This window comes from Drosophila suzukii, chromosome 3 (genome assembly GCF_043229965.1).
Source record: "Drosophila suzukii chromosome 3, CBGP_Dsuzu_IsoJpt1.0, whole genome shotgun sequence".
NCBI classification, from domain to species: domain Eukaryota; kingdom Metazoa; phylum Arthropoda; class Insecta; order Diptera; family Drosophilidae; genus Drosophila; species Drosophila suzukii.
Genome location: NC_092082.1, coordinates 3,262,429 through 3,286,404, shown reverse-complemented (window position 1 = coordinate 3,286,404; position 23,976 = coordinate 3,262,429). Strand labels below are relative to the sequence as shown.

Here is a 23,976-nt window from a genome sequence, read left to right as displayed (position 1 = left end):
CCGAAAGTCCATTTGGAGTCGGTTCGGTGGGGTTTGAGTGATTGACTTCATTGGGCTGTCCAAGAATGCCTTTCTGGCATCCTCTAAGACCTGCTCCCCTTTCTTTGCCGACTCTTATTTTCAATTCACGTTTCGCTCCAACTTCATTGAAGCAAATGCACTGGAGTCACTAAAAACCAACATACAGCCATAACAACTTAAAGGTTTTCGCTTCATGCATACAAAATGCTCGGAAACATGCATATGCTCATATGGAATGGAACTCAGGCGAACCACTCGCCGTATCCTTATCCGTAGTCCTTCTTTGGGCCAGGACGAGTGCATTGCTCCTACTTGAGGCCACACTCACACACCAGCACTCCCCGTTCGTGACATACTCTCGGCAAACATACACTACCAGATAGAGGGGGGCGAAAAAGGAGAGCACTTGCCAAGGTGGCTCGTGCACTGGCAGAAAAAGTTGGTCAAAGCCCAAGGCTTAAATTTAAAATTCTTAAATATTTATATGCAAAAATGGCCAAAGGAGATCCTTTACTTGTTAAAGTGAATCAATAGAAAAGCCTTTTTAATATTAAAAAAATATAGATACATGATTAGAATTGTAACTTTAAATTAAAATTTATACCTAAGTCATGCTAGAAAGATAAGATAACAAAGTATTATTATATCTAACGTTTCTTGTTTTAAGATAAATTTCTCTTTTTTCGGGAAGTTTAAGATCAGAACTTAAAGTTTATTAACGGACTGTGCTCTAGTTTCTGTCAGTGCCCAGTTTTTGGCACGTTGGCTTGCCAGCTCCTGGAAAACAGGATAATACCCATACACACACTCTCCGCTGGATACTTGAGCCACAACTGCAACGCATGGTGGTGGTGGTAATGATGATGATGACGATGACGTTGGCGATAATGCCCTGGATGTGCTTCATTATGAACATGTTGTGCAATCTGATACTCGGTCGTGGTCGTGCTCCTCGGATATCCAGTTGCACTTGGGCATCCTCTTTCATCCTGCCCAGCTATCTCCGTCCCCTGGATATTACTTGGCCCTTTCTGACTCAGCTTTTTGCCGAAAAATCGAAAAATATGTTGGGCAAAAATTTGTTGTCTCTCGGTTAATTGTCGCTTGTGGCCAGGCACACGACTGCCGCCCTCTTCTGCCCTCCAAAAATCACCGTCCTTGCCATCCGCCAGTGATTCAATCATTCAATCTATTGGCAGCAATATGTGCGTTTGTCATTCGATAAGTCCCAAAAGATGCTGCCAGGCATGTCTCCCCGAATTTCGGGTTTGAGTTTGGGTTTTTCAGTTTCAGTTTGAGTTCAATGCTCTGAACTCAGCTGGCAGATAAAGTTTTGTTTTGGGTTTCAGATAAGTAGCACGGAGGAAAATTAGGGAATGTTTTAATTAATATTTATATAAACATATTCCAATTTTACATCCCGTAAGTCAATAATATTATGTCTAGAGAACTTAAAAAAGGAAAATACTAAAATCTCGGAATTAATAGATTTATAAACTATGTATGTTCCATATATTTTGTATTACAATATTTTAACTTCATAAAAATTGAACAAAGGAAAAATATCCTAGAGATACAAAAATCAATCCTAAAAAAATATCATGATTTTTTCTCTGTATCTGAGCTCGTGTCCTGAGGCCGCCCGGCCACAAAATCCTATTGAAAATTCCAGGCAGCTTCCGTTGTTTTATTTCCTTCTCGAAGGATTGCATATTCATCTGTTGCAGGGAGCACACACTATTATTCGTGGACCATCTGCAGAGCCCGCTCGCCTGCACATCTGTTCGCATTGTGTTCTTTGGAATAGGAATCGGAATCGGAATAGGAATTGGAATTATAATCGGAATCCTAAGCCAGCAGAGAGTCCTAAGAGCAGAACTTAAGCCCCATTCAGTTGAAGCACACATGCACGCACATCCATTAAAATGGCATTGATGAATGATTTTTCTGTATATTATTTTATTTTAAGCAGCTTAGGCTTTGCGGGGATTTATGTGTGCGTCTTTTAATTGCCAAAATTTAAACCATAACTTTGAAAACCATAATTTTAAATTTGCATTGTTTTTTTCGCATTTGCCTTTTTCATTTTAATGGGTTCTCATTGGTGAGGCTGTTTGGGCACGCAAATTGCCGCCATGACAGCCAATTAGTGGGCTTATTTTTTGATAGCGCGACAGTCGGTCTATATACACTTGTACTATACAACACATATATACCACATATAGGGTTTTATTTTCCAGCATTGAGTAATTTTTGGTTGGCCAACCTCCCTTGTGCGCAGATTTATTTAATTTGTAATTATTGCTAATTATTTTATGCATCACAGCTTATTTGTATTTACACTTGATTTATTTTCATTTTCTATCTTTTTTCCTTTCAGGAACCCAAAGCCAAAACCGTACGTATACATTTTCATGTAATTATATTTGCACTTTCAGGGGCATTAATTAATTGTTATTTAATAATTGTATTGGGTGCATTGAATTATTTGTATCATTTAATCCGAGGAATAATGGGGTTTCTTAAATGACGGGCAGAAAAGGTTTAAAAGCTCTGAAGGGATTTTATCAACCTAAGGGGATTGTGGGTTTTAATTATTGAAATGATTAAAATTGTTTCATCTGCATTTTCTTTTTGTTTATACCAATTATTTAATCTATTTTCTACCATTTAGAGCCCAATGTTTTTTTGCGACGTTTTACTTGCATTTCTATTGTTTACCCCGCAGATACAAATGTATCTTTTCATCTATGTAGAGGAAACTATTGTGTGGTAGTTTCGGTGCTCTTTTTTACCAGCAGATTTTTGTTGTTCTGTTGTCTCCGCATAAATTAAATAATAAAATGCTTGACTCTGTCTGTGTGTGAGTGTTTGCCAGTCTGCGCAATTGAATGCTTTTGTTGCTGTATTTATGGAACAGATTTACCGCTCATGTGGACGATGATGATGGGATGGTTGGGTTGATCTGGTGGCTCTGAATCTCATTCTGATTCTGGTGGTGGTTCTGATTCTGATTCTGGCTCTGGTCTGGTTCTGCCTGATGGCAATCAGTCGCGTTGGGCTGCACACATTTCACATTTATATAAATCTGCGCGCTGATCGTAAAGCGTTGTTAAATTTTAATAAATAAATGTTCACATCCTTGTTAAGTTGCCAGCAGGGCGAACATTTGCATTGATTGCACTAGCTCAGAACAGAACAGAACAGCACCGCGGAAAGAAGCGAGAAATGCAAATTAATGTTATATAATTACGCATGGAGGGAACACGCTGCGTATACTTGATGGCGATTTGCATAAGGGCAAGGCTGAGAAAAGTAGAAAAGGAGCGGGTCTTTGTGTGTACTTATCCTTGTAATAGTTAAAGGACAAAAGTGCCGCATTGCCAGTGCTCCTTCGGTAATGAGTGCAAAATCAGTTGCCCTCTCTCTGCTTTTTCTTTTAATGAGAGACACAAATATCCATTCCGTAATGAGGTCCTTGGCTGTTGAAGCATTAAGCCGGCATCCTTGGACCTAGGCAGGTGCAATCCAGCAATTAAGCAATTTGTTGGCTGTTATTGTTTATTAATAAACAAACAACAAAGCGAGACACCAAACTCTGGCGCTAATTGCCACAGCAACCGGCGGGGCAGGGGAAAAAAAACAGGAAAGGTACAGAGGTACAGAGAAAGCAGTCAGTTAGAGCTCAAATAGATCAAGGATATCCCTGCACATGCAGAGTCCTAGGAGCGCGGAACCCACAGAACCCTTTTTTTCTATTTTTGAAGTGCATTCTACCCGGTGCCGGCCCCCTCAGAACTTTTCACTGCCCGCTGGCTCAATTTAAATATCAGCGATGCATGGCCAAAAAGGGGTTAAAATGGCACGGCAAGAAATGTTTAATAAAATAAAAATTATAAAAAAATGCTAAGGTGTTCCCAATACCGAACAAAAACCAGGAACCAAGTTCTGTCATAAAAACTTTAAAAATATATCAGTAATTTAAAATTAGAAGAACATTTAATTATTTGAAACTCAAGAAAATCCTTTGTTGAATCTACAAAAATTCAGGAAATATTTTTTAAAGAATCCTTTCTCTTTCTCCCCTCGAAATTTCTCGCAGTGCAGCATTTGCTGTGCATGTGTATCTGTGTGCAAGGTGCAATTGCAGTGCATTTTTCAGCTTGACCGACTCGTCGTCGTCGTCGGCGGACCCTTTTCACAGCTTATTCCTAACTGCGCGACAAACTAAGCAAATTCGCACCCCAGCGAAAGGCGAAACTGGCAGGAAAATGAAAATGTGGGGCGGAGTCGGGGTCGGAGGAAACGGTTGTCATTTAGTCCAGTTTCCGAGTTTCCGAGGGGTTAAATGCAGCCATAGGCAGGCAGATACAGATACATACACACGTCTGTTTGAACGAGAATACTTAACTGTAATGGCTTAGAGGGTCAGCAGGTTACAAAACTTACTAATTGCTGACGGCCTTTGGCACAGAACGGTGGAAAAGTCAGCTAAATGGGGCACTAAACGTGGCCTGAACTTCTGACGGGGGTGTGAGAAGGATTTAAATATAATTACATAATTAAGGGTACAATTAAACTAGCAATTTATCGAGTTTAAATTGATGTTCCCATTTTTTATTGCTTTGTAATGTGTTAAAAGGCAGTTATAATTTTTTTATGGGTAAATAAGATCTATATATGTTTTTCTCAGTCCATGATCCTGTTTCTCCATTTTTACAAATTACAATATGTAACATTTCCTGTACTGCCTGCCAACTTTTTGTTTCCTGCTTTCTGCTGGATTCCCTTTTTGGCCAAATCCGTTTAAGTCAAGTGAATCAAACAAAATCACAGAGTTTTTAAAACGTAAGGCCAGGCCCGTCGCCTTACAATTTCAATTTCCAAATGTTTCCCGGAGAAAGTTGTTGCTTGTTTTTCCTTATTTCGTTTCTTGTTGTGCTCTGCTTACAAAGTGCCTATCAAGCTGTAACAACAACAGCAACATCGAAATGATTGCATTTTGACAACAAATGGGAAATGGAAAATTCTGGCATATTGTTACAACAAAAACAAGGAGCAGGAGAAAGAGCAAAAACGGGGACGCACTTTCCAAATCGATTTTTGATTATTTTTGCTTATCATTCTGTTTGCTCCTTCCTCCTTTCGATTTTCCTTTTGCCTCCTCCTTGGGAAAACAACAAGGAACCGCCGTAAATTCAATTTAATTTTCTTTAAATATTATTTGAGACAATTTCACCAGCATTACACAAACGGGAAAAAAGTGGCTCTGTGCGGAGTTTATTTTATATCATGTTTACTTTCAATAACTTTCATATATATCCCCCATTCAGCGCATAAACCTGGCAAACACAGCGACAAAAAAAACCATCACCGCGCTGTGGAAAACAAATTTCAGTTCGTTTGCTATTTATTTTATTTATAGCTGAGAGCCTTTTTTGCATTTGGCGGACTTTTGTTTGTCGGCGCAATTTGAAAAATATAATTGAAACAATAAATTGTTATGTTGTCGAGCACTGAAAGAGTTGCCCGGGATTATGTGTATTTGTTCGTTTTCGCTCGACTTGCTTTTCCTGCTGCCAAAGAGAACGAAAAAAATCAATTTAATTTCAGGTTTTTTCCCGACTCCGGCTAACAACTAAAAGTTGGTCTCGGTCGCAGTTCTCTGACCAAAGTCAAGTCATTTGCCAAAGTACGAAAGTCCTGCCGCGCATAAACATCCCCTAACGCGGGGGTGGTTTGCAGTCAAGACACCAAGCGGCGAAAGAAACGCAAAAAGAAAGAATTAAAGAAATGTTTTTCGAACAACAAAAAAATAAAATAAAGTAAAAAACTCCACAGAATCAGCCAGCAGCAACAACAATGAGCCGTACGTGCAACATGAATGCGCTGAAAAAATTTCACAGCACGTAGCTGGCAGTTGTAAAGTACACTAGAAGAAATTGGGATGCACTTCGAATGGAAACCTTGGAAATTTTAGACAGTTTTATCTATTTTATTTGGAAGAAATGTGTGGAGTATTTCAGGAAAGAATTTCTGTTCTAAGACAGATCTTTTTTGATCCACAAAAATATCATTAAGATAAAACTATTTTATGATCGGTTCTTTTTTCAAAATTCAGAAGATTAAAAGTCCTTTTAATATCATTTCGAAAAACATTGTTTGAGTTTCTATAAATTGAATTGAAATTTTGAAATTGACTTTAAATTCAAGTAATCTTCAATTTGATTGTCTTCACCCTGAGTAATATGATTTCTATAGGTAGTACCATTTTTCCCTGTGCAGGACCAAAACTTCTGAGCAGGACTTTGCACTTAGCATTTCGCAGTGTGCGAATGTTCGTGTGATATCAAACAATTTAGCGCATTGCATTACAAGTTGTTGGCGCAAAAAAAAAGTTGCGATGCAAGTTTTCTAATTGCAATGGCGCCCCCAAAGGATATCAGGAGTGCAGATGAGGGGGCTCAAAGGCAGGGCTTAACCGGGGGTTAAGCAGGGGTTAAGCCGGGGGAGGACCTATGGGGAAATGGGGCTCGCACGCACTCGTAAAGTGTTGTTGTTGCTGTTGCTGCTGGCACATCATCAGCTATGCAAACAAATACGCATAAATATGCACGCACACACCCACCCGCGCTTTATGCAAAAAAAAAAGGAGGAAAATTGAGGAGGGGATAAATAAGAGGACGCTCGAGCAGAGGGAAAATAACAAACTCAACACGCACACAGCAGCAGAGTGAACGGTACATGTGCAAATACAGGCACACTCTCCCATTCTCCACTTTCTTTTTTGCGCTCCTTTCAAGCTTTCTCCTTACGCACATTGCGTATAACACAACAGCAACACTAACTAGAAGAGGGCTGCAAAAAAAATATGGAAGAAAAGAACGCACTGCAATGGCTTCTTGGCTGAACTCCCTGGGCTCCTTACCTTTCCTCACTTTTTAAGATCTTCAGAACATAACCCTATCGGTATTACAGTGAACCAGTGATAAGCAGAACGGGAGTCCAGTTTCAGGATAACTATTTAATCAGATATCAAAATATAAAAAAAAATTATGTTTTATGAGAATATTAAATTGGGTTTGAATAAATGATATGATAGTACTCACTATAAGAAATGAATTGACATTTTTTATAACAAATAAGCTGCTTGTCTCTCAAATGAAGTTCTTCAAATATCCTTTTGGGTTCAAGGACCTCACCCCGAATATTTGCAATGTACTTCCGAATTAATCCACTCTCAAAATCCGAACATCAAACGCACATCAAAGCGGTGTGAACCCCTCAAATGCCAGCTAATTTAAGCCTGCATCCTTTGCCCTTTTGATTCACTGAAGTGTCAAGAAACCGAATTGCACTTAATTGATATTCACTGTGGCCCAGGATGACGCACTTTTGCGCGTGAGGCACTTGGCCATTTTCCCCAGCGTTTTTCAAGTAGTTGGTATAAATATTTGCATTTCACAGGCCGCCCGCAGAAGGAAAATGGGGGAAAAACCAGAAGTCTTGCTTCGACTGGCACCCTCGAAAAAAAAACGAGAGAAATCTGTCAGGAAAAAGAGGGAAAATATGGAAAAATTACCATAGCCTTCGCTGGCATCTTGCCCCATCTGATAAACAACCGATGTTTGCCATGTTTGAGATGCTGCGATGCATCTGCATCTGCTGTGCTACTTTGTCGCTGTTAATTATAAAAATTTTCCATTTTCCCTCGTTTTAGCTGGCAAGTGGAGGAAATTTTCTAAGCGAGCGCTCAAAAGCATGCTACACTTTTCCCCCGCAGTTTGCGGCAGCTTTTGTCGAGCAGGAATATACATATATACATATACTATATAGTACATAAGCACATACATTTATATATATATATTTTTAGACTTGTTTGAGCAAATTGCAAGCTGGCAGTTCGTGACGGCAGCAGGGGCAGGGGAACAGAGGGAGGGGAGGGGGATTTTCACAACAAAAGTTTAAGAAAAAGAAAACTGTGCAAATAAAACTTTTTGCTTTCGTTGGCTTTCCACCCGCTGCAAAAGTCCTTGCCAAGGGTAAATGCAAAGTTCGCACACACTCTCACACATTGGGAAAGTGGCAATGGCGAAAAAAGCGAAAAACCGGGGGGAAAATGCGTGTTGGCCAAAAGGATGTTGCAGGAAAAAAGTGAAGAAAATAAGAGAAAATAAGAGAAACGAGGAGAAATCGTGAAGAAAAAGAAAAAGTGAAGAAAATGCCAAATAAAATGGAGGAAGCTGCGCTTTGATTTCATCTGGCAGGGGCGAGATGGCGATGGAGGTTTGCAGTTGGCAAAACGCTTCACTGCACTTGACTATTATTGAAGTTGGAGCCAAAAGGACGAAGGACCAAGGACCAAGGACCAGGACCCCGAGCCCCAAGTTTGTCCTTGCAAATAGAGCTGCTGCCGTAGAAACTTTTGCCTTGGGGCCTTGCGAAAAGCAAAGGCAACATCTTTGGCACTGCCATCCCACCAGCATCCTGGCATTCTGGCATCCTGGCATCATCCTCACTTCTCGTCCTTTCGCATCCTTTGCATATTTTAGCGCGCGATTCGTGCCTTCGCGTTGCATTTTTTATGTGTTGGTAGGTCATTGCACGTACAAAAGCCACTTTTACTGCAGCTGCCACTGCCACTGAATTTGCTGCTGCCTCGAAACTTTGCTGCTGCCAAATTAAACAACATTTCTGCTGCCAAAGCGCGCTGTTGAATTTTATTTTCAATTTCCATGCCCTGAACAGAGTCCATAAACTCCATCAGGCGATTGGCAGGTGAGGCCGCCAACTGGGGAAAATTAATTAATTATGCAGCCGAAGGTCTGAATAGATAATTGGGATTTATTAATACAAAATTATAAATGGTGTTCTGTAAATCTAAAATCAATTATGGTCTTGATAACTCGTGGTATCTTTCCTTGATACATTTTATGAAGTTCTAAATTTGTTAGATATTTCTGCCCTATCCCTCTAAGTGAATTTCGTATTTTATTAAATTATAATACATCTTAATATTATAATATAATATTTTTGAGATAGGCGGTTTGCTTTTTAAACCACTTTTTAATTGTTTTTATATAAAAGATCTTGAGATGCAGATTTCTATGTCAACTATAAGGTGTTAATATAATGAAATATTAATTATACCTGGTATATAATTTATTGTTGTTTATACTTCCCCACAAAATTTTCCGTCCTAATTAAGTTATTTAAAGCCTGCTGTTCAGAGTATTCAGATCTTCGGAACTTAAAAAACAACTCCTCTTCCATTTAATGCATTTTAATGGTCACTCTTTGGCAGTGGCGGTTAGGAGGAACACGAACCGAGTTTTTGCGGCTCTATCAAATGCAATTTGAAGCGCTGTGCCACGCCCCCTCATCAGCCGCCCGACCCCCGCCCACCCACTTGGACTCTGTCAACTCGAGCGCATTATTTGCATTTCTTGTTTGGTCCACAGTGGATGCGAAAAGTTTCTAGCCCGCATTTCACCAGCTCTTTTTTATTTGCTGTTTGAATATGCAACTGGAATGGCTTTTTAATTTGCGATTCGAGCTGGACATAAATCATTTTTGGATTTCATGCGACGAATTAAAAATTAATGCCGCATCGCAGAGGCTACCGAAAAATGCAATCAGCAATGGGATAGAGCGGTGGGCCATTCTCATATATCCTTTCGTTCGAGGATAGAGGATGAATTCGCTTTTTGCACACAGCACCGGCACATTTTTATCGATTTTCCTCTTGCAATGCAGGCGATGAAATTTTGCAACCCCAAAAACCAGTCTGAATTTTTTCTGCTTTTTTCACCCCCACCCTACAGATGGACCACGCACTTTTAGAAAATACCAGAAACGATGGGAAAACTGAGAAAAAAAATAAAAGGAGAAAGGAAGGAATAGAGAGGAAGAGTGTGGGAGGAGTGTGGGATGATAGTGCGTGCGTGTGCGTGGAAGCATCGAAAAGGGAGACAAGGAAAAAAATTCGCAATGAGGGTTGAAAATAAATTGCTTTTAATTTGATTTCAACTCAATTAAATCTACGAAATGGAATTTCAAATTAATTCTTTTCTGCCCGTTCGCCTCACTTTGCTCACTTTCAGTGGGAGTATTAGCCCCGCGGCAGCAGCAAAAGCCGGTATCCAGTCCATTATCCTTGGTTAGTCCTGCCAGCAAGTCCGAGTTCGAGTCCGAGTCCCAGTGCTAATGCACTTTCATTAGCACGCATCTGCAGTCCCAACCGGGCCAAATATAACTAATTAAGTTCCGTTCCATTGTCCCTTCTCCCTCCTGGGATTTTGGGTCGAATGGCACAGCTGTCCCTGATTGTTTGGCATAAAGGTGCTTGGCTTAATTGGGAAAATTTTTAAATTTAATAATAAAGGCAATTGGTTTAATCAGGGATCTTAGATTTATGTTACGCTCTGTGCTGATTAAATTTAACAGCTCTTAAAATGCTGTGCCAAAAGAAACTTTCTTCGAAACATATTGACTTGAATCTTTTAAACCCAAAGGAATACATTTCTGAAAGGTTGACAGATAGATCTTAATAGTTCAATAGTTATTGACGGAAAATAACTATATAAAAACCTAAAAAGGATGTATAGAAAGTAAAGTACCTCTCCAAAAAATCATAGACTAATATATATATGATTTTCCCAATACTGAAAGAAATCAAACAAAGAACCAAATCAGAAGATCAACTTGAAGCTTTTGTAGAGTCAAAATTCTTATTCCTTTGTACCCGTGCACCAGCAATCCTGAGAAGCCTTTGAATCCCCTTCTTTCCATCGGCAATTGTTTCCCTTTTCAGTTGTTTTGCAAACCCATAAAGCCGCTCAATTAACACCGAGATGCCGATGCTGGTTCCCCCATCTTGATGGTAATAATAAACCGAACCCAACCCAAGCCAACCCAATCCAATCCAAAACCAGACCCTCGAATTGTGTCACAAGGCAACCGAATGCCCTTTGTTGTGCTTTACCCCTTTTATCACTCATTTCGTGGCCTGTGACTTTCGCCGATGCTTTTTCCGCTTTTTCCGCTACCTCAACAAACAATAAAACGCTCCCCCCTCTGAACTTGACCTTGATAAATTTGTGAAGTGAGCTTTTTAGCACATATCAAAACGGTTACATCTCAAGGGGGCACATGGCACACCGAAAACGGGGGAGAGATTGACATTGAAAATTTCGCATCTAAATTACGTGTAACAAATCGTCGGATGACGCATCTCTACTCTCGCCTCCCCCAGAGAAAGCAGATATGTAGGTATGTATCCCTCAGATATATAACACACATAGGGGTGGCTGCAATTACAATGCCAAATGAAACGAAACTCACCCTCGTTTCTAAATGTACAGGGATATATATATAGAGGAAGTCAACCCCCAAAAACAGAAGGACCAGAGAAAAGTCTGACAGCCGCAATCAAAATGGGATATAAGCCATAAAAAGCAAATCCAACAGGCCTTGGCCCTGGTGAATCATCATCATCATCATCGTCGTCGTCCAGAATTTCTCCAGACGGCATTTTCGGCATCCTTCAAGGACGCCGGGGCTAATCAGAAGGCCCGCCTCCCCCACGAAAGTGATAATCAAAATAAACAGGGCTCAAGGTGGCAAGTGTTGGGGGGTTTCGGGTTCGGGGCTCTGGGTGCGATTCCCACTGCGACAACCTTGAAATGTTTTGCCTACGAAAATCGATTTCACTTCCTGGAGGCTGGTTTCGCCCAAAAAGGGTTGTCCTTGACGTGGAAGTAATTAAGGCTTTATTTTGACACAGGTCAAGGTTGCGTCGTTGGAAATTTCTCCACTACCCATTCTATTCTCATCTCACCTTTGTAAATGAACAAATTCCACTGAAAACCCAGTTGTTATTCAAATATAACAAGTAAAAGTGTTTAAGTACTTAGTGTCTTGTTGAAGACGTTGGTTAAAAATATTCATTTTTGTATATATTTTAAAGTGAAAGGAATAATTAAAACAAATATAATAAAGTTATATAACCGATTTCCTAAATAATGAATTTTAAAATTTCTTTCCACTTTAAGTAAGTTGCGTTTTTTAATTGCATTTTGAATGTTTATTTCTCCACCGGAAATGGAAATCTATTAATCAACCCCCCAAAAATGTTTGTTACATGAAAGACTAGTAGTTAAAAATATATCTTTATATACCTTTTCATTTCAATAAGGTTATTAAAACTGAAGAGAATATTAAAAAATCCATTATACCTGATTTAACCATTCCGGTTCAAACTCTCACTTTCCCACAGTGTCTGCCCAAGTGGAGCTGTTGGGGGTTCGATGTAGGGGCTTTATAATACATCAGCCTCGACGAAGGGTTGCCAAAACTGTGGCACACACATAAACCAAACTTTTTATGGCTCATTAGGAGGGGTAGAAACCGTCGAGGGGTTGTTGTTGTTGTGGTTATTCTCCAGTGGCTTCGCTTCCCCCAAATTGTGTCATAAAAAGCGAGTCCAAACCCTCCCCGCTGGCTTTTCCCAACGTGTTGTTGGGATCCGGATTCCGGATCCTACCACAAAGTGAATTGGCCTAGGTCAGTGCTCGGTTTTTGGCCCATTTGTGTGCGTGTGGCCTTTCTGCCAACCGCAGAAACCCAGACTCGAATTCGAATTGGGGGCTACCTGTTGCTCGGCTCCCGTTGTTACGAGAGCCCCAGGACTCTCTGCCATCCATCGAAACAAGTGAGCCACCGGCGGGCTTTTTGAGCAGCTCATTATGGCATCGCAGCAGCTGCCACCTGCCTGCCTTTTAATAAAAACTAATAGCCCCAATTAAGTCGACATGCGTTTTGTGCTCTTGCATTGTTGGCGCTAATAAAGTCAACACAGAAAAAACCACGCTGCAGTTAATGGAAAAAAGCCAGGCACCGGGCTTTGTGAGCCTTTCAACAGGAAGCTGTGAAAAAATTGATTTAAAGAAGGTTTCTTCTCGAGGTTCATAGACTGTCATCGATTTTTTTGGCGAGGAAATGACGAAGCTGTCATCACAGGACTTTATGCATGTGTTTTTCGCCGTCTGCAGGGTTGGTTTTCTTTTATTTTGCTTGCTTTGTGTGCTTTCTGGGTTGCCTACTTTTGGCCCTATTTTTATAGGTCGTTGGCCTCGTTTTTACGGCTTTTTGGGGGCTTCTTTAAGTCGATTGTCTGTATTTCTTTGCTTTTAGCTTTGCTGGCAGGTTTTTCTAGCTTGAATTATGAGGCGTTTAGCAGCGTAATGTTTATTTTATTAGGGAATATGTTGATGTTATTGTGTGTAGTTTAACAAATGTTCGTTGTATGTTTGTGGCAATAAGTTATATAACTTAATAAAAAATAAACAAATAAATAATAATGAGTTCCTTACATTCTTCAACTATTTTCTATGCAATTAAATCAATTTATTTACAAAATCTCCCTGCACAAAAAGCACTACCCGTAAATTAAATTGGTAAATAGCTTGAATCAGTATGTAATGTCTTAATTAAGACATACACAACAAAAGCCTTGAGTACAATCAAGATGTAAAACATCTTGAACCAAATTGATTTCCAATTTAAAAGTCCTCTACAGTCACCTTTAAAATATTTCCTCCCGTTTCAAACTCAAAAACTTATCCGAACCGAGCACAACTGTACGAATTGCACTCGCTGCGTAACATTGTCGTATCGGTTTCACCCGAAAACACCTCAAGATCTCCCGAAGGCTGCAACTAAATTTAGACGCCACCGAGAACCAACCCCAAGTTGCAGTAATCCCAGATACCAGATCCCCAGACTCCAGTCACCAGTCTCCAGGCCCAGTGACATCGTCTCCATCTTCCATTTTCCATCTTGTGGCAGTCTTTTCATCATTGGGGGGCTGCAACTGGCACGCTCTCAACTGCGACTGTGAATGCAACTGTGTGACTTTTACTTTGGCTCTGCATTAAAATAATTGCTTCCGAAATGACAACTGCTGCTAAAATTGAAAAGTGCCCTGTACGCAGACGCATTTTGTTCCCAGTTCCCCGATCTCCGATTCCCGATTCCCCGATTCCCGGATTCCCACTTCCCTGGTCGCCCCCAAAAGGTTGACGTTCTGGCAACATGTGTGCGCGCCTGCGCGTGCCAACAATGTAAATGCAGCTTGGCGATGGAGATGGTGTATGTACAGTATGGGGTTGATTGGGGAGAAAAAGGACCACTGAGAAAAAAATTCGATAAGACTTACAGTTTTTTAATTCAGACTGGTGATTCAAAAAATTCTGTAGGATTCCTTGATGTTTAGTTCCCAAGATTATATCTTGTAAAATTGTTGATACCATATGTCTAGTCTTGAATTTTATTTCACCAATTTTTATTAGATTTCTTCCTATGATTATATCCTTGCCAAATTTAAATTCGGAGTTTTTAGAACCCACTTCAAACATACAATCTTCAGTCAAGACTAAGGCTTCAATTTCTCGCAGTGCTTATGATGGCGTCGCTTATTTACCGTTAAGATGCAGCGGCTGTCAATCAGCCACCGAAAAGACTCAGACAAGGGCATTCCACAGGCACTCCTGCGAAGCTGTCTGGATCCGATTGGGATCCATATGTCGCCTCCCCCGTTTTCTCTTCCACTCCTCGATCTATTTTTGAACAACTGTGGAGCTCTGGGCACGCCTGCGCACACACTCTAATGTACACATGTACATCCATTATTTCCATTTTCAATTTTAGCTCTCCAACTTTACCGTTTGTTTCCACGCTTTCCCAGCACTTTGCCTAATGGTTCTTTTGAGACCCGATCGCGTCTCAGTCTTTTTTTCCACGGCTCTGATATTTACGACTCTGCGCCGGAAATAGATTTTGAGTTTGGTTCAACAGGCGGCCTACAGCCTTCTTCATGCTTATTGGAATTATCTATGGTTTCGGTATCCATATGTTCCTTGTACATTGAAGTAATTAAATATGGCAGCCAGTTTCCTCAGAGGTTAAATGTCATTATTCAACTGCATGGTTCTGATCCTGTGGGAGCGGAAAATGAATTTTGGGGATCAGGATGAGTAGTTGCTGTGTTGTATGTTTCAAGGGAAAAGGAACGTTGATTTATTGGGCAGAAGGAAACCAATATAATTTTTGGATTTTCATGTTCCTTTTACTAAACAAAAAATAACCTCATCTTTATTTATATTTGTTATTTGAAGACTTTATAATCAACATATATTGTGTTTTTGCTCAGCCTTCAGTGAAAGTTTTGAAGTATACATCTTACTAGCAAAACAGAAACAGAAAATATCCTTAAATTGTTAAAGCATAGTTATTAAAACCCCAAAAATAAATAAGAACTGGTTGTAAATAAAATTGTAAACGGTCCATCTTTATAAATCGAAAACTTCAAATAGAGACACGTACTGACGATGTAAAATCTACCTCAACACAAAAAAAAAATGATATCAAAATTTGTGAAGAAAAGTGATTAATTTCGACTAAACTTTAGTTTTTGTTTTTGAGTTTATAACTGACTTTATTCGTGTACAAATAAGTACCATTAATTCCAATCGCTGCCAGAGTGAACTGCTTGCATTTGAATTTGAACTGGCGCCAAATGTAGGGCGCCTCTAACGGCCTTATCTGAAACCAAAAAAAATGTGCTTCCGGTCTTTCAGTTCGCTCTGAATTCGCTCCGTCTTGCCACCAAGTCGCCGTTTTTGCTGCGATTTCCTCAGACTTGAACCATTGCGTGGCGCCACCTACCGTACGAATCTTGAACCAATTATTGGTTTGTGTCTGAACTATTATGAACAATACAGTTTAAAATTTCTTATGTAGACAATTGTATACGCAGTTGTCATTTTACATGACACTACTTACAGTAAATTACGTTCCGCGGGCCTTTGTTATCGAATATCGATGAATGTATCGATATCGCTAGGTTCAAAAGTACTTAACGGCTGATAATCGCTACCGAAAAAAATAAATTTCCTTTAATATGATCGGGATTGTTAGCTTAGGATGTTAGCTGCTCCTAACTATCTGTCTTTTTGTTGTACGCCTTGATTTGACTAAACTACGATTGAAAAACCGTTTAAAAATGTGTATTTTTGACCAAAATCTGAATCTCAAAAATGAAAAAATGGGTCAAAAAATAAGTTTCTTTAAAAATGATCGGGATTGTTAGCTTAGGATGTTAGCTGCTCAAAACTGTCCGTCTTTTTGCTGTACGCCTTGATTTGACTAAACTACGATTGAAAAACCGTTAAAAAATGTGTATTTTTGACCAAAATCTGAATCTCAAAAATGAAAAAATGGGTCAAAAAATAAGTTTCCTTAAAAATGATCGGGATTGTTAGCTTAGGATGTTAGCTGCTCAAAACTGTCGGTCTTTTAGCTGTACGCCTTGATTTGACTAAACTACGATAGAAAAACCGTTAAAAAATGTGTGTTTTTGACCAAAATCTGAACCTCAAAAATAGATGATGCAACCCCTTACAAAAATTGAAGAAATGGGTCAAAAAATAAATTTCCTTAAAAATCATCGGGATTGTTAGCTTAGGATGTAAGCTGCTCAAAACTGTCGGTCTTTTTGCCGTACGCCTTGATTTGACTAAACTACGATTGAAAAACCGTTAAAAAATGTGTATTTTTGACCAAAATCTTAATCTCAAAAATGAAAAAATGGGTCAAAAAATAAGTTTCCTTAAAAATGATCGGGATTGTTAGCTTAGGATGTTAGCTGCTCAAAACTGTCCGTCTTTTTGCTGTACGCCTTGATTTGACTAAACTACGATTGAAAAACCGTTAAAAAATGTGTATTTTTGACCAAAATCTGAATCTCAAAAATGAAAAAATGGGTCAAAAAATAAGTTTCCTTAAAAATGATCGGGATTGTTAGCTTAGGATGTTAGCTGCTCAAAACTGTCGGTCTTTTTGCTGTACGCCTTGATTTGACTAAACTACGATCGAAAAACCGTTAAAAAATGTGTATTTTTGAGCAAAATCTGAATCTCAAAAATAGATGATGCTACCCCTTACAAAAAATGAAGAAATGGGTCAAAAAATAAGTTTCCTTAAAAATGATCGGGATTGTTAGCTTAGGATGTTAGCTGCTCAAAACTGTCGGTCTTTTTGCTGTACGCCTTGATTTGACTAAACTACGATCGAAAAACCGTTAAAAGATGTGTGTTTTTGACCAAAATCTGAATCTCAAAAATACAAAAAATGAAAAAATGGGTCAAAAAATAAGTTTCCTTAAAAATGATCGGGATTGTTAGCTTAGGATGTTAGCTGCTCAAAACTGTCGGTCTTTTTGCTGTACGCCTTGATTTGACTAAACTACGATCGAAAAACCGTTAAAAGATGTGTGTTTTTGACCAAAATCTGAATCTCAAAAATACAAAAAATGAAGAAATGGGTCAAAAAATAAATTTCCTTTAAAATGATTGGGATTGTTAGCTTAGGATGTTAGCTGCTCAAAACTGTCGGTCTTTTTGCTGTACGCCTTGATTTGACTAAACTACGATTGAAAAACCGTTAAAAAATGTGTATTTTTGGCCAAAATCTGAATCCCAGAAAAAGTAATGCAACACAACCCCATTAAAAAATGAAAAAATTGGTAAAAAAAAAATTTTCCTTTAAAATGATTGGGAACGTCGTTAACGGCAACAGCAGAGCTAAATATAAGACACTCCTAAAAAGAGTTTAATGTCTGGAAAATATCGTTAAGTTCATTTTTTCTTGAATTAAAAAATGTTTTAGCTTAATAAAAGCGAAAGGTATTTTAATCTTCTAGCATTAATATTTTTTTCTATTAGTAAAACGCAAAATACTTATATTTCTTCTCTATCTTTGCAGATCGTCTTTGGAGCCGATGGTCAGCCCGTTCGACCCGATTCGAAACGCGGCCGGGGCAAGGGAAAGTCCTCTGGTTCCGGAAATGGATCGGTTAACGCCACAGGTATCGCCGCCGGCAATGGAACACCAACAACTGGGGTAAGTGACGTCAACTCGCCTTTATTGCCCAACCAGAAGCCCAGAAGCCCACCTCTCCACATTTTATTCATGGGAACTAATTAAGTCACGCGACGACACTCGCAGACAGACTGTCTGCGGTCGAGGGATTGCCCAGGCCCAGGTCCCATACCCCAGGCCAGACCCACATCCACATCCAGACCCTCAATCCCCAATCCCCAAGCCCCAAACCCCAGATTCCTGATACCCAGACCCCTTCACGGACCACCAGTCTTTTTTCGCGGCATGCCACAGCAACGTTTTCCACGTCATCACGCCCGTCGCCACTTGCTTTGTTTGTTCAGGCCAATACACTGGGAGAAACTGGTTATCTGTAAGCCTAATCTGGCCCAAAACCCAAATTTCTTGTTTTATATATAAGCCATGTTTTTGAATTAGGCTTAAAAAATATTAATTTCGGGAGGAATTCGTACTTTAATGATCTTCAGATATTTTGAGTTAAACTTTAAAAGATAAAGTTATTCTTCTTAGAAATTATGAGCTACTGGAGTTCCAAATATACATTTTAAAAATAGTTGAAGAAATTAAGTTCAAAAGGATTCATTTTATTAGTAATCAGTAAGGCTAACAAAGATATTTTTATAGAGATATTTTAGAAGAGAATAATCTTTTGTTATTTTGAGTACCATTTTGGAAATGATAATTTCACAAAGTGAAAATTCTGGAACCATCACAAAATTGTCCTCTGTGCAGGGTAGACATAGCAACCAGACATAATCTCCGCCGCAGGCAACCGACCGCACGTAGCTGGGGGTCACCACCATAAAAACCTGGCAGCAGAGGGAAAAAAATAACAGCCAAACGGGGCAGACAAAGTTGCGCCTTCTGTGTTGACTTGCTCAAAGGCGAGCTTGCGCCGTGCCACTTGTGCTGCGGATTGTGGATGTGGATGTGGCAGCCACAAGCCGCACGTAGCAGCCAGAAACCAGAGGCAAAAGACCCAGGAGCCACCAGCCAACAGCCAACAGCCAAGAGCCAAGAGCCCGCAGCCCAGAGGATGGCTACTTATTGTTGCCAGGGTCTGGGTCTCTTTTTTCCCGTCTCCGCATCCGTCGCCCTGGGAAACTCTCTGTGGGACCACCACCTCACCGACTTTGCCTTTCTTGGGGAAACCCGGGAAAACGCCAGTGGCTGCCACTGCCACTGCCAGTGACTTTGACCTTTGACGGGACGGATCGGCCGGGGGATTTCCCTTTCAGCAGCTCACGCAACAGCTCCTCGGTGTCAGTCCTCCATGTCGTTGCGATTTCAAGGTCGGCAGCGTCGTAAAAACATGACACAAGCTAATACGGTGTATGAATGTTACATAATACAGTGAATGCCAGCCACAAGGGTCTTGAGCTTCGGTGACAGGGACATTTAAATTGGGGATATCTTTTTTTGGCACTCCCACATAAAAAGAAATCATCTTAGCCAATAAAATAATAAAGCTATCTTGGGTTAAAGGACCTCTGAAACTGGCTTCATTTTCAACCAACTAAATGGTTTAAAAATATAAGATTGATTATCTTTACTAAGAATATGATTTATTTGTTAAAAATAAATACTGAAAAATATTTATTAAAGTATTTTTACAGACAATATTCTGTAAGAGATAGAAAAATGTATGTAAGCGTTTTAAAAAATAAGATAATATATTAATAGGTTTTTTGTCAGATCGGTTCCATCTATTTTATATGTTTAATGATACACATTATTTACACTCCCTCCTACTTTTGACACTTGTGGTTCCTTAATGAAATCTCCTTCCACACAAGGAGTTACCCCTGTACAGTCAGCTCGTCTATCCGGCTCATCACTCAAGCCAATTTATGCCGAGTGGAGTGGAGCGGAGTGCCTTCCCCAAGCCATCAGTCTAAGCCAACGATTTGTTTGGCAAGTGGCTTGTGGCTGGTGGCAACATCTGCGTCTGGACGCGACTTTCCTCCAATGGAGCGTTGATTATGTCGTCACAGCGCCTGAGACTTCGAGACTCCCCGTGGAGCCACACACACATAGAAGCCCATAAAAAAGGCAACCAGACATCCTCATCCAGCTCTGAATCTGAATCACGTGTGGCTCCGGTGGCCATAAAATCAGCAACAGGTTGTCGTCCTGGTCCTTTGGCTGCGATTTGCACGAGCTGGGGGAGAACCACTAGAAATTTCCTCAAGTTTTGCGGCAGTCCTCTGTCTTTTCCCCTTGATTTTCCCCCGCTGAGTGCAACACTTGCAAAGTTTTCCTTTGGCAAATGTTCCTAAAGGGGGAAAGTGAAGTGAAGTTTTCGGTGGCCCAGTGACACGGACACAGAACCAGAAACACGGCTACTACTTCATTTTTTCCTGCTGCTGCTGCTCCTGCTCCTGTTGTTGCCACTGAATTCAGGTCGCGTTGCATTTGCCAGGAAATCCTGCTGCCCCACCTTTGACACCCCCCTGGCGACCTTTTAACGTGCACACGATGGGACAAAAAAAACAGTAATAGAGGAGCCGGCAAAGGCAAATCCATTGGCAGCACACGGGGCTTTGGGATTTGGCCAAGGACGAGCTCGGAAAGCTGCTGCATTTCCATGGTCAGGGGCATTGCCATTCCATCCTGCCCGAAGTCCCACTCCGCGAAACTCCGCTGGCGGCACGCTTTGACGCCTGCAACGCGGACCTGGGCATCGCATCCTACACTGGGAAAAATTCTAGACACTTAATAAAAATAAATGAAATAAAATTGTGTAAAAAATATAATTTTTTATGCTGAAAATCAGAAAAATTACTGCATTTTAAATATTATAATACTTTTACAACTTTTTTAATTTTTAAAAAATAAAGATTCAAGTCAGATTTCAAATTATTAAAATGTTGCTTAAAATGTTTTCACATCAACATTTTCACCTTCGAAAAGCAAATAATTAGCGAGCGGATTATTTTGAAAAATACACTACTTATTGGGTAAAAAACATATTTATTTTTAGAATTGATATAAAGTTACATGCCATTTTTGCCATATTCTAGAACCTTTTTAAAAAGGCTTTAAAATTAAGTACTTCATATTAGAAAGAGGATTGGATTACAAATTTATAAACTTTATTGAACAGACAATCCTTAATATCTCTAGATTCGATAATAATTCCTTTTTCCCGTGCACCTTTTGGCCTTCATGTTCATGTTTGACTGCAGTTACCAACATTTTTGGCCAGGCAGTCAGCCAGTTAGCCATTGTTCAGTCCAACCGGGTCGCGGATTGGGTCGCATTGGGTTGAAATGGAGCCGCGCTGAGTTGAGTCGGGTTTTTTGGCTTTGATGGCCTCGATAGTCCAGCTCCGCAGTCGGCGATTCGGGGTCGCCATGTCGGCCCTGTCCTTTTGGCCAACGGCAACATCAGCGACAGCGACTTGTTGCACTTCCCACTCCTCGACTCCCACTCCCCTCTTTTTTAACCAGGTCTTTATCCTCTCCCATCTGGCTGCGAATCTGCATATACATGGGCTTATGCGGAATGCGGCTGAGTTTGTCATCCCGGCCAATGGGGACAACACTCTACCGCAGGAAAGGGGTTTCTCTTAAATCAATTATTGAGAAGATGTATGGGGAATAGGGCAATAAACAATATTATTCTTTATACAAGCTTTCTGGCATCTAAGATGAACAAACAAAATTCACCAAAAATTAGAATAAATATAGATTTACATAAGTGCTTAAAATATGTGTTAACTAATACAATTAAAGCCAATAAAAATATATAAATTACTTTTTAAGATAGATATACCTATGAAAAAGTCTGGAAAATTAAAAAAAAATTGTAGACATACCCAATTAACTCTCGAACTTTGTATTTTAAGTGTGCATCAATTTCTCAGGCCAACATTAATAATAAAAACCATTTTTGTAGCCGTGTGCTCTGCACATTTACGATGCATTTTTTAAAACGGCACCTCCTACCGCCCCTGCTCAACCCACAGCCACCCACAATTCTTGTTGTGAGTGGTGTTTTTGTTTCTTTTTTATGGCGTTGGCGTTTTTCTAGCTGGGAATGGGGCCATTCCAGCTACCGAATGCCGACTACTGGCGACCAAAGACCAAAGACCCCCGTCCAGCGCCCCTGGCAATTAGTCAACACATGCCCGGCGATGCAATCAGGCTGTCACAATGTTTGGACATGGACATGGCACGCAAAGGGGGGCTGGGGGCTGGGGGATGGGGGCTGGGCGCAGAGGCTTTAAGTGTGAGGAGGGGCCACTTCAATTGGCAGCCGACTCGTGCACTTAACGTCTAATTAGGCGGCGCCTGCTGAAAAGCCGCTCAACGGGTTCCCTCCTCCTGTTGGCAATGTCAAAGCGAAGGCTTTTTAAGACTTTGGCCACACCTTGGCCATCACTCAAAAAATAAAAAAAAAAACACGGAAAAAACAAACAGAAGTTGCAGTCTGTGGGGCAGACATAATCGTAAATGCCAACATGTCGGCGCCAAGTTGGCTGGCATGGCTACCTCAGTGGCACAGTACCACCAACCGTGACAGCAGCAACATCTACGGCAACAGCAGCAGCAACAGGGACAGCAGCAACATGAACAGCAGCAACATGAAACACCAAGGGGACTCCTACGTGCGATGGCGATACAAGAGCTTACAAACAGCTCGTAAAAAACAGAAAAACAGACCCACGGCCCGTGGCATCAGCATCAGCTTCAGATTCAGCTTTGGCTCCACCAGCAGCAGCAGCAGCAGGCGGCAGGCAGACAATTTGTCGTCCAACTGTCCGCATTGGAGGCACCGGCAACACCAGGGATAGCAGCAGCAACACTTGCTGCACAGGGAGAAAAAATGGGAGAAATCAGACAGTCCTTGCCTGAAACAAACAGAACAAGTCAAGCAGAACAAAAAAAACATTTTCTAAATAGGAACAAATTTAAAAATATAAATATAATCAAAGATATACTCAGAGACAATATAAAAATGAGAAAGATGATTTGCCAAGACTTGAGATACCTTTTTTCTGAATTTCTTGAGATCTTTAAAATTGATCTCCTACCTAAAAACTAATAAAAATAAAAAGTAATCTGCGGTAAATATTAATTTTTATATTTATTATATCACCTAATATTCAACTGTTAGGAGGCATTGATCATATTTCTTACTCATATTTTCCTTTGTTAAGTCCCCTTCTGCTCCTGATATCCCTGCTTATTTCTCGCAGTGCATTGGCTGGTGTCCCAAACTGTAAGAGGAGACGGGCGACAGAACAGGGCGACTTTTGGCACACGCAGCACGTGAGCCGGGCAACCTGTCTGCGGTGGCTTCTGTCGTTCCGTCCTCCTGTCCTGCTGGCATGGCACTTCCACGTCCCCAGTCCCATCCCCACACCCATCCCCGTGCCTTCCCCGGTCTCGTTTTTCCGTTTATGAAAGACCAAAAGGACGGACGGACCGGCAGGCGATCCCGTGTGGGTCTTAAGTCGAACAATGAAAGCGCTGAAAGCGGCCACGCAACTGTTGCTCTTGCTGTTTCAGTTGCTGTTGCTGCAAACGGGACACGCCTGCGGCACCTTCATTGAAATCCAAGCCAAGAGGGCCGGGGGAAAAAGGCCGAAATGGAATAAATACAAAAAAAAAGCCAAGGCAAAGGCAAAGGAGCACAGGGAAAGCAGTCCCAGACCCAGACCAGACCCATGATCCAATGTCAAGGTTGCGCCGTTTGTTGTGGGTCAAGGTCGTGGGCGAAAGGCCATGAAAATACCCTCAAAAAGCGGAAGCGCCCGCCCTCGTCTAATAATAAAAAGGGCGATGAGCTTAATTTAACCCTTTTCCGGGTTGATGTCCTTTCCAGTGCCTCGTCCTTTGGCACGCGCCCGGGCACTTGACCCTTTTTGGCCGGCGACTGTTGCTCGAACATCCTTGAGAGTCAAATCCAGTCAACCCAAAAAAAAATAAAATAAAAAAATAAAAAGGTCCTTGCCACCGCATCCTTGCTGGTGTCGTCAACCTTTTG

General features: G+C 40.7%; 1 protein-coding gene across 4 annotated transcripts in view; it reads left to right on the top strand.

Annotated features, from left to right (window-relative positions):
• The window catches only part of Tet (Ten-Eleven Translocation (TET) family protein), a 105,067-nt gene that overhangs the window by 14,421 nt on the left and 66,670 nt on the right, over nucleotides 1-23,976 (top strand). For 2 of the 4 annotated variants that reach the window (XM_036816223.3, XM_036816221.3), the window contains exons 4-5: nucleotides 2,402-2,419; nucleotides 17,845-17,982. In XM_036816223.3, coding sequence (XP_036672118.2) covers nucleotides 2,402-2,419; nucleotides 17,845-17,982 — 156 coding nt within the window. The remainder of the gene's footprint in view (nucleotides 1-2,401; nucleotides 2,420-17,844; nucleotides 17,983-23,976) is intronic. The other 2 variants (XM_036816224.3, XM_036816222.3) reach the window with 1 other exon arrangement.